This window comes from Prosopis cineraria, unplaced genomic scaffold (genome assembly GCF_029017545.1).
Source record: "Prosopis cineraria cultivar Desert tree isolate PC_DT_omini unplaced genomic scaffold, ASM2901754v1 PC14, whole genome shotgun sequence".
Classification (NCBI taxonomy): Eukaryota; Viridiplantae; Streptophyta; class Magnoliopsida; order Fabales; family Fabaceae; genus Prosopis; species Prosopis cineraria.
The window spans coordinates 8,070,707-8,088,864 of record NW_026555345.1 but is presented as its reverse complement, the minus strand read 5'-3'; the positions used below and the strand labels follow the sequence as shown (position 1 = coordinate 8,088,864).

Here is an 18,158-nt window from a genome sequence, read left to right as displayed (position 1 = left end):
AGGTCAAAATCCATCTCTTCTTTATTTATTCATATTCTTTGAGAATATAGACCCACTTAATTTATCTTTTACCATTACTTTAACTTTAGTACTTTTCCCTTTTGGGAATGATCAAATCCTTTTTAAAACATAAGATTTTAAAAAGAAGAAAGCTTGCTTTAAAGAATTAAATTTAAATGAATTAGATTTATTAGATTAACTAAATTTATTTAAAATTTTAATAAAGAATTTCAAGGAGTGTAAAGTTATTATAAGATTTAACGACACCCATTATTAAGTTTTAAAAATGTTACTACCAAATTTTGAGAAAAGGAAACAATTTTATATAGTTTTTTTTTGTTAATTAACTAGTCAAGTTTAACCAAGTGTCTAGACATAAAATATTTAGCTAGTGATTTAATTAAACATAAATACAACTATTACCTTTGAAAGAAGGAGGAGAAAAAAGTATATATGCTGATCCTCTCTATAATTTCTTGAGAATTGGTCTCCCTATCTTCCATTCTTGATGTTCTCCCACTGAAATAAATCAATCTTTTGTTTAACAAGAGAATATGTACCTTGTGGCGTGAAAAATAAGTAGTCATCACTTGGGTCCATATTGATGTTACTTTTGAAAAGAGAATAAAAGAAAAATATGCTGATAATAATCTTTTTCCTCTCTGCTTTATTAATCTTGAGAAGAGAATATGTTACCTTGTCGGATGTAAAATAACAGTTAGTTTGTAGTTTTTGTTTTTATGATTAATTAAATATATTAAAAAGTTCAGATAAAGAAGGAAAGTTGTGTTAAATTCTCAGTTCTTGACTGCTAACTTAAAATTTTTATCGAATATCACACACACATATAGGTAATAGAGACTTTTTGATGTTGTTGTTGATTAATTAAACATATTAAATTATTAACTTGAGTTGACCTAGTATATATACTTGTGCGTGGTTGAGATAAATTACACTATTCATAATTCATAATCAGTGTGGCTCATGAATATATTAATATCGACATTTTTTTAGTCTTTCAAAAAGATTTAAATTTAAGTCATTAACCTCTACCAATACTATTCACCTCTTCATTTTCATTTGAGTTATTAGGTACTTCCTAGCTAGAAACATTTTTTTGTCCTTAATATAAGGCAAGTTATGAGTATTAATTACATTTTTTTAATATTACTTCTATTTAAATTTATCAATTATGAGAGAAAATATAATATAAATTAAAAAAAATAAAAAATAGGAATAAAATTAAAAATTTATTCTATTTTTAAATAAGTTAATCACTTACCCCCATCTTCTTAATTTCAGTGAGGTATAGTTGAAGGTGTCTTATGATAAAGATGAAAGGGACTAACTCCAAGTGATTATTAATATTGATATTTTAAACTTTTGATAACATTAATTATATGATGTTTCCTCACTAATAATTGAGCATTTGACAAATACTATACAGTACATGCACGCGCGCACACCCGCGCACACACGCTCATACAATTAATAAAACAACTTTCTTCTCACAACGTTGGGGCTTTATGGGAGCTGCGAGCTTTTGGCAACGTAAAGCATTTGTCTCGACTTTCATCGTCGTCGTCTTCATCTTCATTCACAGAGATTCTGCACATATTGCTTCATCTCAATTCTCAGACACACTTCGACTTTTGCCTTCTTATTCACTTTCTTCCCTCTGCGCGTCTTAATTATTGCTGCACAGCCAAAAAAAAAAAAAACTGAGATCAAGTTTGTGACAAACTCTTAATCTTTCATCATTCCTTTAACTTTTATAGCTTTTCCCTTTTGGTGATATCCTTCATCTGTCTTGCACCGTGAGAGGCTGATTTTAGTTTTTTCATCTCAAAGGAACTTCACTTCACATTTGTTTAGTTTAAACGGTGAGTTCAAAATATAGATTTATGCCTCTTAATTAATTAGCTGATGAATGATAGGCTCTCATGGATTTAATTATTATTACAAAGCATCAGATATAGTTACTGGGTAAATGCATGTTTGAATTTTTCAAGCATTCTTGTTTTGTTTTGTGTGACTTTTCTGCGGCCTTAATTCATTCGCTTATATATATGGTCACATATTCTTGACTTTCAGAGCAGCGCACAAAATAGAAGAAAAAGAGAAGCCTCTTCTAACTATATTATCAGATTAAGGTATTGCACTCTTGATTTTACTTGTTTTTGTCCTCTATATTTGTTAAGTTTACTCTTCGTTGTTATAAGTTTTTTTTCCCCAATTAGCGTGAACTATTCTCTTCACTTGCTTCAATTCTTTGTATTGACTTTCAGATCATAAAAAGATAAAGGGAAGAAAAAGAGAAGCTTGCACAACATCTCGCTATCTTTACTTACTTCAGAGAGAGGTGAGTGAGAGTGTAATTTGTTTGTTTGTTCGTTTATTTGTTTTACTTTTAAGATTACTAATAAATTTATTATTTTGCTAAATTGACTTTTTAGGATTGGTTTTAATTGGGATTTTCTTGCTCAACAGCATTCACAATGGAACTTGCTACTTGTTGTGTATGCGCTCTTCAGAAGTTTTTGGAGAAGTTATTGGAGAAGTTATGGGATTATCCTAAGAGACAGGTTGATTATCTGATTTACTTTCATCGCAACGTTGAAGAGCTAAAGAAGAAAGTTGAGGAACTCAAGAATGAACAAGGCACTAAACAACACTTAATCGATGAAGCTCAAAGAAGAGGGGAAAACATTGTTGCCAAAGTTCAGAACTTGACGAGTAAAGTTGATGAGATAATTGCAAGGCATGCACAACAATTCAGTGAAGAAAACAACAACGAAGCAAACACCATTAGGTGTAGTCAAACATCATGTTCAAATCCGTGGTCACGCTATCAAACAAGTAAAAGAGCAAAGAAGATGAAAATGGAAGTTGTTGAAATTCTTCGACTGCTAGATTTTGATAAAGTTTCATATCTTGATGCTCCCCAGTGGATTATTCCAGACTCAGCCAATGAGAAAAGCAATGAAGGCTTTGAATCAAGAGTTCCAATTATGAAGCAGATTATGGAGGCACTAAAAGATCCTAGTGTTAGTGTGGTTGGATTATATGGGCTTCCAGGTGTTGGGAAGACCACAATAGCAAATGAAGTAGCAAAGAAAGCAAGAGATGAAAACATGTTTAAAAAGGTGAGCATGGCAATTGTTTCTCATAACATGAACCTTGAGAACATTCAGGACCAAATTGCTGAGATGTTGGGAATGAAACTTGATGAGAAAACTGAAAGCACAAGAGCCTTTCGTTTGTGTGAGAGGATGAAGAAAGAGAAGAATATGCTCCTAATATTGGATGATCTATGGGAGGAGCTTGATTTAGCCAAAGTTGGAATTCCTTTTATCAATGATATTGGAAATCATAATAAGATACATGAGAATGCTGAAGCTGGTTGTTCAAGGCCAAAAGAAGAAGAAGAAGCTGGTTGCAAAGTTTTACTGACTTCAAGAAATGAAAAGCTGCTATCAAACCAAATGAGATGTGAAAGAACTATCAAAGTGGATGTTTTGGATGACAAGGAATCATGGGATCTGTTCCAGAGGATTGCTGGACTTAGTACTTACTCAAACAGTCCAGATTTGATGACTATAGCCACTGAGATTGTTCAAAAGTGTGGAGGGCTGCCATTAGCTATAGTTGTTCCTGCTGGAGCACTGAGAGGAAAAGATCTTACTGAATGGAGAGATTTCCTCAAAAGATTGAAAAACCCTTTACGAAGAAACACCACAGGAATTAAAGAGGTTGATTCCATTTTGAAGTTGAGTTATGATCATTTAAGCTCAGAGCACAAACCCATTTTCTTGCTTTCTGCTATGCTGTCCCCTAACACCTTAGTTAAAGACCTACTCATGTACTCAGTGGGGCTAGATTTACTTTAAGGTGCAGAAAATTTGGAAGAAGCTCAGGATGGAATCTTTGCTTTTATAAGTAAGCTAAAAGCTTCAAACTTGTTGCTTGATAGCTCTTCTAGTCATAGTTTTACAATACATGATGTCATTAGAGATGTTGCACTATCGATTGCTTCCAATGAACAGTATGCTTTCATTGTTAGACATAGAACGTTGAATGAATGGCCAGATGAAAATGCCTTGGAAGGTTACAAGGGAATATGCTTGGAAAAAAGTGATATTGGAGACCTTCCAGAAGAGCTAAATTGTCCAAGATTAGAATTCTTTTTACTAAATAGTACAGACCTTACTTTGACCATACCTAGTATGTTTTTCAGATCTGCTCAGGAACTTAGATTGTTGGGTTTCAGCAATATGAAGTTTTCATCACTACCATCATCACTCCGTTTCCTGGAAAAGCTCAGAACATTCTGCTTACACTCTTGTTTTCTGGAAGACATTACAGAGGTTAGAAGCTTGAAGAACTTGAAAATCCTGAGTCTTGCTTACTCTGAAATCGAAAGGTTGCCTATTGAATTAGGGGAATTGACTTCTCTACAAATGCTGAATTGGCCCATTGCTCCAAACTCAGAGTGATTCCACCAAAACTGTTATCTAAATTGAAAAAATTGGAGGCTTTGCACATGGAAAATAGCTTTAACGAGTGGGAAGCTGAAGGATCTGACAATGATAGCAACGCAAATGCAAGTCTTGACGAGTTAAAGGATTTGCCAATCTCTTCTCTTGATATTCATATTCCTGATGCCTCTATTTTGCCAAAGGACTTGTTCTTAGATAAGAATTTGGAGAGATACAGAATATTCATCGGAGATCATTGGGCATGGCAAGGCAATTATGAAAACTCAAAGACATTGAAACTAGAGTTGAAGAACAATAGAAGTATTATTCACTCTGACAGTGGAATTCGAAAGTTATTGGAGAGAGTTGAAGATTTGTATTTAGATGGAATCAGTGGGCTCGAAGATGTTCTATGCAATCCAGGTGGGAGAGGATTTCAGTATTTAAAACATCTTCATATTGAAAATAATGATGACATCGAAGATGTTTTTAACTCGACAAGTACTCTTGAAGTAATTGCCTTCCCAATACTCGAGACTTTGAAGCTTCAAAATTTGAGTTGCTGGAAGAGAACAGATGAAGGAATGATGCAGGATTATCCGGTATATTCAACTTAATTCATTCTTACATTTTAGATTAAAGTATATTTTTAATCATTCAATTTCATATAATGTTTTAATTTAATTTTTTAATTTTAAACAGTATATTTTCAATTCTTTAACCATAATATTGTTAGTCTTAAAAAAATAATTATTTGTTGTGCTAATCATTGTTATTTTAGTAAAATCAAACTTAATAGGTTAGTATTTAAAAATATTTTGTTAATATTTAAAAAATTAATATGTAATTTTTTTATGATGAAACTAACAGTTTTAAGATTAAAAAATTATAAAAATATTTTATAAAATTAAAGGACTAAAACAAAACTTCATATAAAATTAAAGAAACTAAATATATACTTTTAGCCTACATTTTATTGGTTTAACAACTTTTCATGCCAAAATAATTCATACAAGTCAGCCAATAGATTCTTTCACAATGTTTGTACCAATTAAATGCTCTGATACTCACATAATTGATAGTGAAATTATATACACCCACACCCACACCCACATATATATGCGCACGCGAAAGTGTTTGAATGCTAAAATTCTATATTTTGCCTCAAACTTGAGTTAGATAGAAGCTGCTGTTTTTTTTTTTTTTGTTCTTTCTTTTGATTTTTTTTATTTATAAAAATATAAATCACATTAAAAAAATGTATCCAAATATAAATTATATCACAGTAACTGACTTTTATCCTAATTTCAGCTTATATAAAAACTCCGTTTTTCCAAATTTTAATCATATTTTCTTTGGGCAGGTGCTAAAGACTCGGGTATTCAAATAATTGATAGCGATAATTTGTGTGTGTGTGTGTGTGTTTGAGTGATGCTAATAAAATTGTCTGTTTGGTTTAAATCCAAACTGAGCTTTGGGTCCCAAAGTCAGATTGGATCGAAAACAATTTATTTGTATGGAAATTGTAAGAAAACCGATTTTGGCTCATACTTAAGATTAGGATAGAAGCTGCTTTTGACTTTTGGCTTTTGTATTTATTTATCAAAACATAAATCATGTTAAGAATATTTTATTCAAACATAAATTACATTACAGTATCTGATTTTTATCCTAACTTCAGTTTGTAAACTTCATTTTAAGGAAATTTCAGTTTTACAATTTTTAATATATCCAAACACACGAACATATAAACATTGATATAATATTTCATGAACAAGTCTACAAATCAGAAGTGACGTTTTTAATCATATTTTCTTTGGGCAGGTGCTATGGTTCTGGAATCGACTTCCACACAGCTTGTTTAGCAACTTGAAAAACTTGACAGTGACAATGTGTGGTTTTGTGAAATTGATCCCTTTCCATGTGCTAAGATCCTTAAACCACTTGGAAGATCTGGTGGTGCGTGATTGTTACATTTTGGAGGTGATATTTGATCTTGAAGAGTTAAATGATTACAATGGAGAGATTCAGCCATTAGTGGTTGTGCCATTGAAAACGCTAATACTATTGGATTTGCCAGAGCTTCAGAATGTGTGGAGCAATAATAATAATGCCCCTCAAGGACTTGTTTCCTTTCGATGTCTACAAGAGGTAATTGCTTCTAGTTGTGAAAAGTTGAATAGTATATTTCCTGCTTCTATAGCCAAAGACATGTCGTGTCTTGAAGAGCTTAAAATAAAAGATTGTAGTATAGATGTAATTGTTGCAAATCAGGATGGTCAAGCTTCAGAATCTGTTGTTGATGATGATACATTAATTGTGTTCCCTAGGCTGACCTTTCTTTACCTTGATGATCTTCCAAATCTGAGGAATTTCTATCCACACAGACACAGATTAAAATGGCCATGCCTTGAGGAGTTATATGTTGTTTTTACTGATTTAGATTTATTTGAAAATGAAGCCTCAAGTTCTTCATCAGCAATACATCATGAAGAGATGAAACCTGACTCAAAATATCCTCTGCTCTCGCACGAAGAGGTACATCTCTTACCATATAGTATTTGTTCCTAAATTTATGATTGAAAAATTGTTTTTAAACATAATGCATTTAATAATGATAAATTAAAAAAACTTCTTTCTTTTTTAGACAATATAAAAATAATTTAATCACCTCTCTTTAATTACGATGAATTAGTTAAATAGTGATTTGTATATAAGATCAGAGCATGTTTAAAGGTGTGTGAATCATTTATTTTTCTAGATGTTATGAGTTGAAAGAGATAAGACTCCAACTAGTAATATATTATTGGAGTTACTTAATTAAATTCCCATTGGAAAATTTTGAAAATATTTTTAATCTGAAGCCAATTCTCATGAATCTAAACATGATTTCTTTTTTTTTTTTTTTGAGCAAGTAGATGCTTTTGTAAACACTATTAATTCTTGTCCAGGATTTTCCCAAGTTGGAGGTGTTGTATTTGGAGGGAGAAGAAGCTCGGATGATGTTGAATATCCAGTTGCCAAAGTCCAAATTTCCCAAGGTAAAAGATCTTAATCTACTTCAGTTTGGTCGCACAACAAATGCTTAGGGATTGTTGACAAGTTTTCCAAATATTGAGGAGCTTAATTTGTATGGTGGCTCTTTTCATCAAGAGATATTCTCAAGTACTAAGGAGTCTCATCATCATAATTCTCAATTATTATTTGCTTCTCCTTTTGGAAAATTGCTTCTTAAGCACTTGGGAAAGGCAAAGCACATATGGGATCAGAATCCTCCAGTACATCTTCTCCAAGGTCTTCAAGAACTACATGTTTCTGAGTGTTATGATCTGATAAGTTTAGGACCATCCTTCATTTCTTTGGAAAATCTTACACATCTTCATGTGGAATATTGCGACGACTTGACCTGTTTGGTGACATCGTCCACAGCTCGAAGTTTGGTCCATCTTACAAAGCTCACTGTGTCACACTGTGATCGAATAGAAGAAATTATAATAAAGCTGCAAGGAGAGGACGACGAGGACGAGCTTGTCAATTTTGGAAAATTGGAGTGTTTGGAACTTGTTGGATTATCTTGCTTGAAGAGCTTCTGTTCCCATGATTTTTATACCTTCGAGTTTCCATCATTGGATCAATTAATTATAAGACACTGTCCTTCACTCCAAATATTCTGTCCAGGAGACATATACACACCTGTTCTTCAAGCTGTTCAAGTGACAGAGAATATAAGATTTTGGGACACCAATGTTAACAACACAATCCGGCAGATGCCTAAGGTGCGTCCACAACAAATACCTACGTTCTTTTTCATTTTACATGACTGTCTGATTATATTAGATTCAAGCATTATTATCAAGCCCAATTAGGACAGCTCTATTGAAAGGTGCTTTTGGCATTTATACAGACTCAAACCTGATATTTCATATTTAAGTAGTCATAGCCTCCTCTACTAGCAGTAACACGTATTGGTTACGCATATGTTCTTTTATTGTGTCCAGTTTCTATAAAATACCCCATCTACAAAAATCTGCATGACTTTATTAATTACGAATTACAATAAATAAATATATATCATAATTAATTAATGTGATACATAACAAACAAGATTATAATTGTTATTGCTCTTTCAGTTGTTGGTTTTGTTGTCAAAAATATAAAAATGAAAGCAAAACCGTTGATACTTCTTTGATGGGAAGAAAACCGGCAACAAGATTATTTCAAGCTTCTTCTTCTCCTCCCTAAGGAGTGCACATGATTTTAGGTGGACAATAAAAATAAATAAACATTGTTCCAAAATGCAGCTTATTTTCAAAACGTTGATTAATTTCTTATGCTTATAGTTATCTAATAATTTTGTCAATTATCGTTTTACAGGTGGTTCCCGAGCAATCTTCAGTTGCTCTTGATCGAAATCTTTTTCGCATAAGTAAGTTTCATAGATGAATTAGTTTCATTTTTGTACAGATTCGTTGAAAGATTTTGGAAGCCATCTAATATATATTATGAATATTTTGGTGTTGCAGGATTTGGAAGAATACATGGAAGAATGAGTTCATCATCCATCTCATCTTTGTTGCTATAACTAGGATTTGTGTTTACCCATTTGAGATATTCATACTAGCTTGCTGACTGGCCACCAACTTGACTTGATTTGTGTTATAATGAATCTGGATATAGGGAAATTAGAGTTGAATCCCACTGTGTGTGAGAACTCGAAATTTATTGTAAGTAGATGATTTTGCTAATAATGAAGACTCTTTGAGAACATAGAATACCATTGAAAGCAATTATACATGGGTCGGTAATTTATATGTTATGAAATAAATTTGGTAAAAATGAACCTAGGTCGTTTCCGTGGATCACATGAATATAATGCTCGCGTGCATGCATATCCAATTATTAATTATCCAACAAATTAATTGGATAAAGTAACTTCATACAATAGTCCTTCGGAGCCATCAATTGTCTAGCTCTATTTCAAGAACTGCATTTTGTTCAAAACAACATTGGCAAGAGCGGTTTCAAAGTATGTAGTACTTAAGGCCCAATAACTTCATTACATTCTCAAGGATCATATTATCTTAAATTCACAAGAGTACTTCAAGATGCATTCTTTTAAATAATCAACCGTTGGATCTACAGGTCTAGTCAAATTTTTTTTCCATAATCATATTTTGTTTTTATTTTTTTTACAGTAAAACAATTTAAATATAAGTCACTTTTACATAAGAAATAGTATATTCAATTGATGATTTACGGACTTTGGGGAGGGTTTTAGTTTACAGGCCTCTTTGGGGCGGGTGAGCTTCAGCTTATAGGCCTACAATTATTAATATTAACACTTGGATTATATTATGATGCACATTTCATGAAGTGATGAATGAATATGAATATATTTGGTTCATATGAATGTTTCTACACTTGATAACTTGAATTCATGGATGTCATGAGATAAAATAGAATGATTCAAGAAAGTTCTAAGTATGTTCCTTGAATCTTAGGTGGTCATGCATTAGGATGGGCTGACACTCAAGAGGAAGGTGAATTGGGTAACACTAAAATCTTACAAAAACTTGAAAGGATTAAAAAGCTAAAGAGTGATGGAAGAATATGACACACAGAGATTTATACTGATTCAACCACAAACTTAGCCTACGTCTAATCTTCAAGATTACACTTGAAATTTTTAATTAAAATCACAAATTTTAATGGATGCTTGTCACCACAGTATAAATCTCAAAACTAATTTTGTCTTAGATTCACTTATCACACCTTACTACGATACGACAAGATATTACAATATTTGAAAAAATCCTTTTCAAAATTTTTGAAATGATAGCAAAAACTTTTTATAGAAAACTGTCTTAAAGAATAGATGATGATACAAATAAAAAGTTATAAACCTTTGAGAGCTTTTTACAATTCTATTCAAGAATAATGAATAAATATAATCAATAAAAATCACAATTTAAAAGATTTTTAAATGCACAAATGATAATTTGTTCACTCAAAGATCATTAGTCTCCATTCTGGTTCAAAATAAATCACTTATATAATTTTTAAAAGTTGACAAACCATTGGAACAATGATTCTATCTGTTGATACATTTTCTTGTAAATGACTAGTATAATCACACGTGTTTTTGCAATAAGGAAGTTTCACAAAACTGAATATGACAGATCATGCGTGAACACCTTATCTTCTCACGTATGGTTTTGCACTTTTAAAATATCATCTAATTCTATGTACTTAATCATGCGTGGTACCTCATTGCTCTCTTGTGTGATTTAACACTCATGAATAATCATTCAATTTTATGTGCTTAATCACGCATGGTATCTTATTGCTCTCTCACGTGGTTTTGCATTTATAGACATACTAACATAACAAAGTGCTAAAACTTGCGAGTGCACCACTTGCCTTCACACGTGATTTTGCACATTAAGAACTATTATCAATTTTGTGTGACAAATCACGTGTGGAACCCTTACTCTCTCACTCATAAAATGGCTGACAGAATGCGAAAGCGATTCAATGTAATCAAAACTCACGTGGAATTAGAAACATATCATGCGTACAATTGCAAGTACTGATGTATAAACTTGTCTGATGCATATTCACACATGGAACTCAACATAACTCAAGCAAGATTTTGCATGATCAAGAGATATGAATTTATGAATCAATGATCATACATGTGAACAATTTTGGCTTGACTTGAAAGGTTTTAAGTCTCAATAAAATAAAGTGTGATTGTTCAACAAGTGACAAATCACGCGTGGCTATCATCAGTCTCACGCGTGGTTTTGCACTTAATCACAATATAATGAAGCACAGGTGCTAAAACTTGCGTGAACACTAAAGCCTTTCATGCGTGGTTTTGCATGCCGAGACAGAGCATAAGGCAACATACAACACAAGTGTTTAATCACGTGTGAAGCACTTCTTCACACTTGCGTGATCCAACTGTCAACATGCCTAACATACAAAAATTCATGAATGACCGGCAGAATCACGCATGATTTTACCTCTTCACTCTGTAAACTTTTTTTATGAAAAACCATATGCAAGAGAGCCAAAGTTTGCAAACTTTTGCAAACTTTAACATACTTAAATGAGTCTTAATGCATATAAAAAAAACATATGATACATTCATTTAATGATTAAGAAAAGTGATTAAACTATCTAAGTTTTCACATTAAATATAAAAAAATTTAAAATACTTATCCTAAACTTCTTCATTTTCTCTTGATTCTTCATGCTCTTAAAATTTTATCTTCATCCATGATTCTTTATACCTGCACATATAACAAATACATTTTCTCTTAATTTTATAATCATTAAAATACATTATCCAACATCATGAACATCTAAAAAATAAATATGATATTGTTTACAACAATTTAATGTTTGAAATATTATTAAACATGTATATTACTATTCATTTGGGATTTAAGCAAAAGAATAATGACAAATAGTGGGTCAAGTTTTTATTCTTATGTGCATGCTTGTATATGTATTTGCTTTAACAAAATCTAAATAATTATGATAATGGATTCGACATTTTGCTTGCTATCACGACCTAAAAATTGTGTCACGCCCCAATTAAAATGAGAGTGACCAATAAGGAATATGCACCAGAACTCACATCCTTAAACTCTTACATCGAGAAATTTGGTCCATTTATAAAACATACTTACATTTATATTGAAACTATGACATTTTTAATAATTTTAATTCAAACAAAAGCTTTAGCATTTTTGTAAAAATTTCAAAAACCCTATTTTATAATTAGGACCTCTCAAAAATTTTACAACATAAGATTTAGGCAAAATACCATAATAATCAGGAGCTCTGCTTCTTCCAACCAGCTAACAGAGTATATAACAAAATAGGGATCCTAATTATAGTCTATATGAAGCACCTAGAATTAAATTTATAAAATACAATTTAATAAATTTAAAGTTTACATCAAAAGAATGCTTAATTCATAGCACCTCCACTTCCAATTAGAATAAACCCATCAATCATTAGCAAGAAGTTTAGCATCAATTACAATATCAAAGATCAAAATAATTTTTCAGTAAATAACGTCTCAATTTACAATTGAAGGAAATAATAATGACAATAATAATAAGAAAAATCAATGAATCAATTATAAATTTAATAAAATAATTATTTGAAATAACATAAACGCTTTCGTAGATCAACAGTCAAGAAAATGTATAAACCATGAATTTCAGTCATGTAAATTGGTAAGCCGTGAATGTATGAATTCCAATAAAGATGATTAAAAAAATTCAAGTTCCCCCTTTAAATTTTCTAGATAAGCTTTAAATATTGGAGACTTATATAACTATACATAATAATCCATATGTGATAAAAATAAATAGAATAGCTTACTTGCAAGATACAATTTAAGAAAATAGCTTCAAGATTCATTTTTTAGTAGAACTTAATCAAAACGATTAACAAGTATGAACTCACAGTCTGTCAGGGTAAATAATCAATAAATATGAGCACACAATTCACGAGAGTAAGCAACCAAGCACGGCTTAAAGTCACAAAATAATCCAATGGAGCTAGAAGCTACAAAACAAGTGTAGGCACAAGGCCTACAAAAACAAACGTGGGAACAATGCTCACGAATTACCATGTCTCCATTCCATGTATGTTGACCTTCGCACGGGGCTAACACCTCCTACAAACACCTTAATAGCTAGTTTTATTATAACTCGCCAAGAGCTAATAGAATTGCTATTAGCAACCAATATTCTGATTAAATTTCACAACTCAAATTAAGTGTACATGGGTTTATAAAATCAACATCTTATCTCATCTCATCAAAATATCATAAAACAATTTCATTTATATTTCCCATACATGCAACATACTGATAAATTATTTCTCAACTCATAAATCAAACAATATAAACAGGTTAAACAATTCTATCTTTTCGTCTAAATTTTAATAAAATAAAAGCAAACGCTTTCAAAATAGTCAATATTAGAACTTGAAGTTATATTAATATGTGTGTGAAATACATTGACAATATTTGATAAAATGGAATTAGTTTATTATAAATTAAATGGGACGCTATTTATTTACCTAATAAGCTCCCAAAATAATGATTTGTTTCCTCTAATTACCTCTCAATAGCCCTTTAACTAGTCTATTACCTAGAAAAGAGGAACAAACAACTCTTTTTAATGATAATTCCACTTTATGTTTTGCTAACATATATTCATCAACCCAAACTCCTTAAGTCATTTGAGGTTACATTTCAACAACTCACTAGATACTATCCCATTCGAAGTGCACGACAAACTTTAAAAAAATAGCTCAACCTACTTTCCTCTTGTAGAAAGCAAAAAATAAAATTAATTATTAATGTATATCGCCATAGTTAATCATTGGTCTTAATATTGTCAAGCCTAAAATAAGAGCTACTATATTTCTTCTTCTTCTTCTTCTTCTTTTTCTTCTTCTTCTTTCTTTGTTTTTTTTTCCCACAAGATATGTGTAAAGGTTCATATAAGTGACTCAAGCTTTCCACCACAATAAATATATATACCCTTTTCAACATAGAACTTGAACAGCATGAATCCAAATGCCAGTCATTAATACAGTAAATATACGTAATTGCTCTATTCCAATCAAATTCCTCTTTACAAAATTTGGCAACACTTTATGTGTGTCTAAGGTTCATTTATAATACAACTCTTTCCCCTTCAAGTATCTTCCCAATAATTTCCATCACATAATATATATATATATATATATTTACAAGCAATATCTATACCATTTTAAATTTCAATATATAGATTAAGCAAACTAAATTCTAATTTTAGTCCCTAATACAACGACTATGCTTGATTTCTCCATTTTGTCTCTTGTAAGCATTTTAACAAATACCTTATGGACATCAATATTTAACTATGGCATCAAGCTTCTAATAGAAAATAGACTTATGCTATAACTTGTTCAACACTGTCAATCATATAAATATATATATATATATAGTTTTCATAATCTTCAATTCACAAACATTTTATATGTACCCAAGAGCTAACAAAAGAATAAACAAACTTCGTCCTTGAATTATTAACCAAACATTATTTTTTATTATTGTCATTTTATAATTTTATTTCCACCGTTTATTTTACAGAATAATTGCCTACCATAACAATTTACCCAGCAAGAATATATTTGTTACATTTACATACTATTTTAAATAAAATTTTTCCATCAAACATTTCTTCAAGCAGCTTGTGTGCGTTCAAAGTTAAACTATACACGCAGCCTCTTACTTTTTAAATCTCTTTCCCAAAAAAAATTTTCCAAGCATCTATATAGATTTTTTATTATTATTCCCAAATTCATATCTTACACAATAATCAGTCAAATTCAGAAAGAAAAAAAAAATTCTATTCTTCCACCTCCATACATGATCAGCATTCTTAAATAGGGCAACGATAAATTCCAAATTTCAGCAATTCAGCACAATCACACAGAGAGACCAGACGAGAGGAAAAAAAAGAGAGTGAGATGAGCCTCACTCACCAGCAGAACAAATAACACGAGAAGAGGGAGAGGATCGAAACTTTTCCCCAGCCCCCAGAGCACAGCGCCAGCGCCAAAACAGGGGAGAAGAATTGATTGACGACATGCACAGAGAAGAGTAGAGCAGACCGATGCCGATGAAACAGAGGAAGAGGAAGAAAATAATCCTAATGCACTTACATAGCTACACGGACGAAGGAGGGAGAAAAGACTTCGACGATGTGAAGCACAGGAGAACAAAGAAGTCTCGACCTTGACGGAGCAACGGCGGATACATCTCTCCACACACCCACGGTGCCGGCGACATTGAGGACAGTGGAGGAAGAAGGAAGAGGACGGAAATGGCAGAGGGATTCTGGTTCAGAGCTCTCTCTTTTTTTTTCCCTTTTCTCTGCACCTGGTATGTTCGATCGATTTGAGAAGAGGGACGGAGGGAGCCAAAAAAAACCTGATTGGGGTGGAGGTCATATTTGTAATTTCATAAGGCTGAAAACAAATAGATAAATCCTCTTTTAAAGCAATAGGATTCGAACTCAAGATATAACATGGGGTTAGTTGCTATGATTACTCGACCAAGACACCTTAATAAATCTATGACAATGTATATATTTATATATCTTTTATTTAAAAATATAAAATATTTTTAATCAAATCTCACCCATTAATAAAGTAATTATCTATTTTTAAACTAATTTTATTTTTTTATATTTACTCCTATTAAACACCTTATAATAAATATAAAATCATTATCAATAGGAACACTTTTAAAAAAAAAATAATGATTACATCTCAAAAGACTAAAAATGCCTTACATTTTTTAACATCCAACTTCTTAAAAAAATGTATTATATTTTTAAACGAAGGGAGTATATATATAATATAATTAAAATACTTTACCATCAAGTTTAATTTTTCATTTTTAATTAAATTATGAATCATTACAAAATGGAAATGACCATCATGAGATATGTACCATAACTTACATCTCTTAAACTTTAAATCAAGAAATTATGCCATTTCTAAAGTATAGTTATATTTTAAGTGTAGAAGGTCAATTCTAAGTGCAAAAGATAAGTGTTTAACTTTGTATTATATCTTTTGTTATGTAACACATGAACTTAGTTTATTATAGCTAATTATTGTTAGCTTAACTGACATTAATTTACTCAATGTAAACTTCTATAAATATGAATGGTATGATCTTCTAAGTTGGTTAAGTCAGAAAAGTATTTCTCTAAATTATAGTTTTATCTTTGATTTTCTCTTGGTATCAGAGTAGAAGATAATAGCGACCTCAGCTTCTTCTAGATCATCGTTAACTAGTACCTATAGTGTAAGACCACCAATTGGTACAATCACTCTGACTGTTCCATAAGTTCTGATGACAATAACCAAGGTTACTCTATTGCTTAGTAGTTTGAATCAGGCTGGTATGATCAAGTTGGATCATACAAATTACATTTTGTAAAGTTCACATGTCATTTCTATGGTTCGAGGACATCGTCTTGATGGATATTTGAGTGGTGTAAAGCAGTGCTCATAGGAATACATACATGTAAATGATGAAGTTTAGGTTAATCCAGATTATGAAGACTAGATAGCAACGTATCAATTACTTTATGGATGGCTTCTTAGTTCCATGCAAGCTGAAATAAGTTCACATATGCTTCATTGTAAAACCTCATTCAACTCTAGAATAGTGTGCAAGAACTTATCAGAGTTCATACTCGATGTTGTTCTCTTCAACTCAAAGGAGAATTATCACGAGCTCAAAAAGGAGGCATGAGCATAAACAAGTACATTGATAAGATGAAATTGCTGTCTAATAATCTAGCTCTTCCAAGGAGTCCTATCTCCACATCAGATTTGATTATGGCTAGTCTCACATGTCTTGATTCAAAATACACTCTAATTGTTGTTCAATTTATTGACAAAGAAAACTTGTGGATTGAGATGCAGTCTAGACTCTTGTCATTTGAAGTATGATTGGAGCATATTCACCGACTATTGGTGAACAACTTGAATAATGCTTTTGCTAATCTTTCTTTTCATAAAGATGCCTCTGTTTCTTGTACTCTAAATAGGGGATCTTTTCGAGTTCAGAAATCATTCCAGTAAAAGATGAGGATGATATGGTTGTCATAATAATAATAATCATAATAAGCCTACATGTCAAGTTTGCACTAAAACGGGCCATACAACATTTGATTGTTTTTATCGATATGATAAAACTTATTTTGAGCCTAATTCAGGAAGGCATGACCCTGTTGCATACTTTGCCTCACCTGAGATAGTAACTAAGCTAGCCTGGTATTTTGATAGTGGTGCCATGCATCATGTCAGTTATAACACTGCTCATGCGTCTATAGTAGACGATCTAGCACTCTTGAAGTTAGAGGTACATATAAGCTTCCCATTCACAGCTTTACTAGTGCTTAGTTTTTTGCTCCTCATTGTGATCTTTTGAAGTTGAATAATATACTTGTGGTTCCTAATATTCAAAAGAATCTTATGAGTGTTCATAAATTGGCTTTAAACAACAATGCATTGATTATGTTTGATGCTTTTAGGTGTTGTGTTAAGGACAAAGCCACGAACAGAGTCATACTAATAGGGACACTACATGAAGGAGGCTTGTATCGAGCTGATTAGAAGCCTATATTTCTTCCTGTTGATTCTTCACCTGCCACCTTTACTCAAGTTTACAATGTTGCATTTAGTACTGTACTTCAATCTTAGTATAGAAGATTGGGTCATTGTTCTACTATCACATTACAGAATGTATTGACTCGCTGTAATATTGTTTCAAAGATTAATGAAAATGTTGATTTTTGTTCTTCCTGTCAATATGGCAAGTCTCATACACTTCTATTTTCTAATTCTGACTCTCGTGCCTCAACCCCACTTGACTTAATTCACTCGAGTCTTTGGGGTCCAGCACCTATTATCTCAACTAATGGCTTTCACTACTACATTAGTCTCATTGATGATTATAGTAGGTACACGTAGTTATATCTACTAAAGGCCAAGAGTGATGCATTGTCAGCTTTTATTCACTTTAAGAAAATGGTTGAAAATCAATGTGATAGAAAAATCAAAAGCTAAAAATAATTTTTT

At 31.7% G+C, this 18,158-nt stretch overlaps 2 protein-coding genes and 1 long non-coding RNA gene across 6 annotated transcripts; 2 read left to right on the top strand and 1 right to left on the bottom strand.

The window, feature by feature from the left end:
- The first annotated feature begins 2,498 nt into the window (after positions 1-2,498).
- LOC129292299 (probable disease resistance protein At1g52660) lies at positions 2,499-4,496 on the top strand. Its single transcript, XM_054929878.1, has 2 exons — positions 2,499-3,862; positions 3,974-4,496. Exons 1-2 carry the CDS (start codon positions 2,499-2,501, stop codon positions 4,494-4,496), a joined length of 1,887 nt encoding a protein of 628 aa, XP_054785853.1.
- A 559-nt stretch (positions 4,497-5,055) lies between these two features.
- LOC129292171 (uncharacterized) lies at positions 5,056-9,203 on the top strand. 2 transcript variants are annotated; one of them, XM_054929718.1, is made up of 5 exons: positions 5,056-5,080; positions 6,303-7,016; positions 7,430-8,254; positions 8,853-8,904; positions 9,002-9,203. In XM_054929718.1, exons 1-3 carry the CDS (start codon positions 5,063-5,065, stop codon positions 7,565-7,567), a joined length of 870 nt encoding a protein of 289 aa, XP_054785693.1. In that variant the 5' UTR covers positions 5,056-5,062; the 3' UTR covers positions 7,568-8,254; positions 8,853-8,904; positions 9,002-9,203. The 2 variants fall into 2 exon arrangements, 1 of the variants encoding a protein (XP_054785693.1); XR_008588874.1 differs by lacking the exon at positions 5,056-5,080 and having other exon boundaries at positions 6,309-6,629; positions 6,940-7,016.
- Positions 9,204-11,330: 2,127 nt separating this feature from the next.
- On the bottom strand, positions 11,331-15,521 carry LOC129293675 (uncharacterized). Of its 3 annotated transcripts, none has more exons than XR_008589195.1 (3): positions 15,042-15,504; positions 13,132-13,189; positions 11,331-11,776 (listed from the first exon to the last, which is right to left on the bottom strand). It is a non-coding gene; the product is annotated as an uncharacterized LOC129293675 (long non-coding RNA). The 3 variants fall into 3 exon arrangements; XR_008589196.1 differs by having other exon boundaries at positions 13,132-13,179; XR_008589194.1 differs by lacking the exon at positions 13,132-13,189 and having other exon boundaries at positions 15,042-15,521.
- Between the last annotated feature and the right edge of the window lie 2,637 nt (positions 15,522-18,158).

Bases quoted from the DNA above. Each gene is read 5' to 3' on its own strand.
- LOC129292171 (XM_054929718.1), top strand. The intron at 7,017-7,429 runs GTACATCTCTTA...ATTCTTGTCCAG, and splicing joins CTCTGCTCTCGCACGAAGAG to GATTTTCCCAAGTTGGAGGT.
- LOC129292299 (XM_054929878.1), top strand. From the start codon at position 2,499: ATGGAACTTGCTACTTGTTGTGTATGCGCTCTTCAGAAGTTTTTGGAG. The intron at 3,863-3,973 runs GTACTCAGTGGG...GTTGCTTGATAG, and splicing joins TTAGTTAAAGACCTACTCAT to CTCTTCTAGTCATAGTTTTA.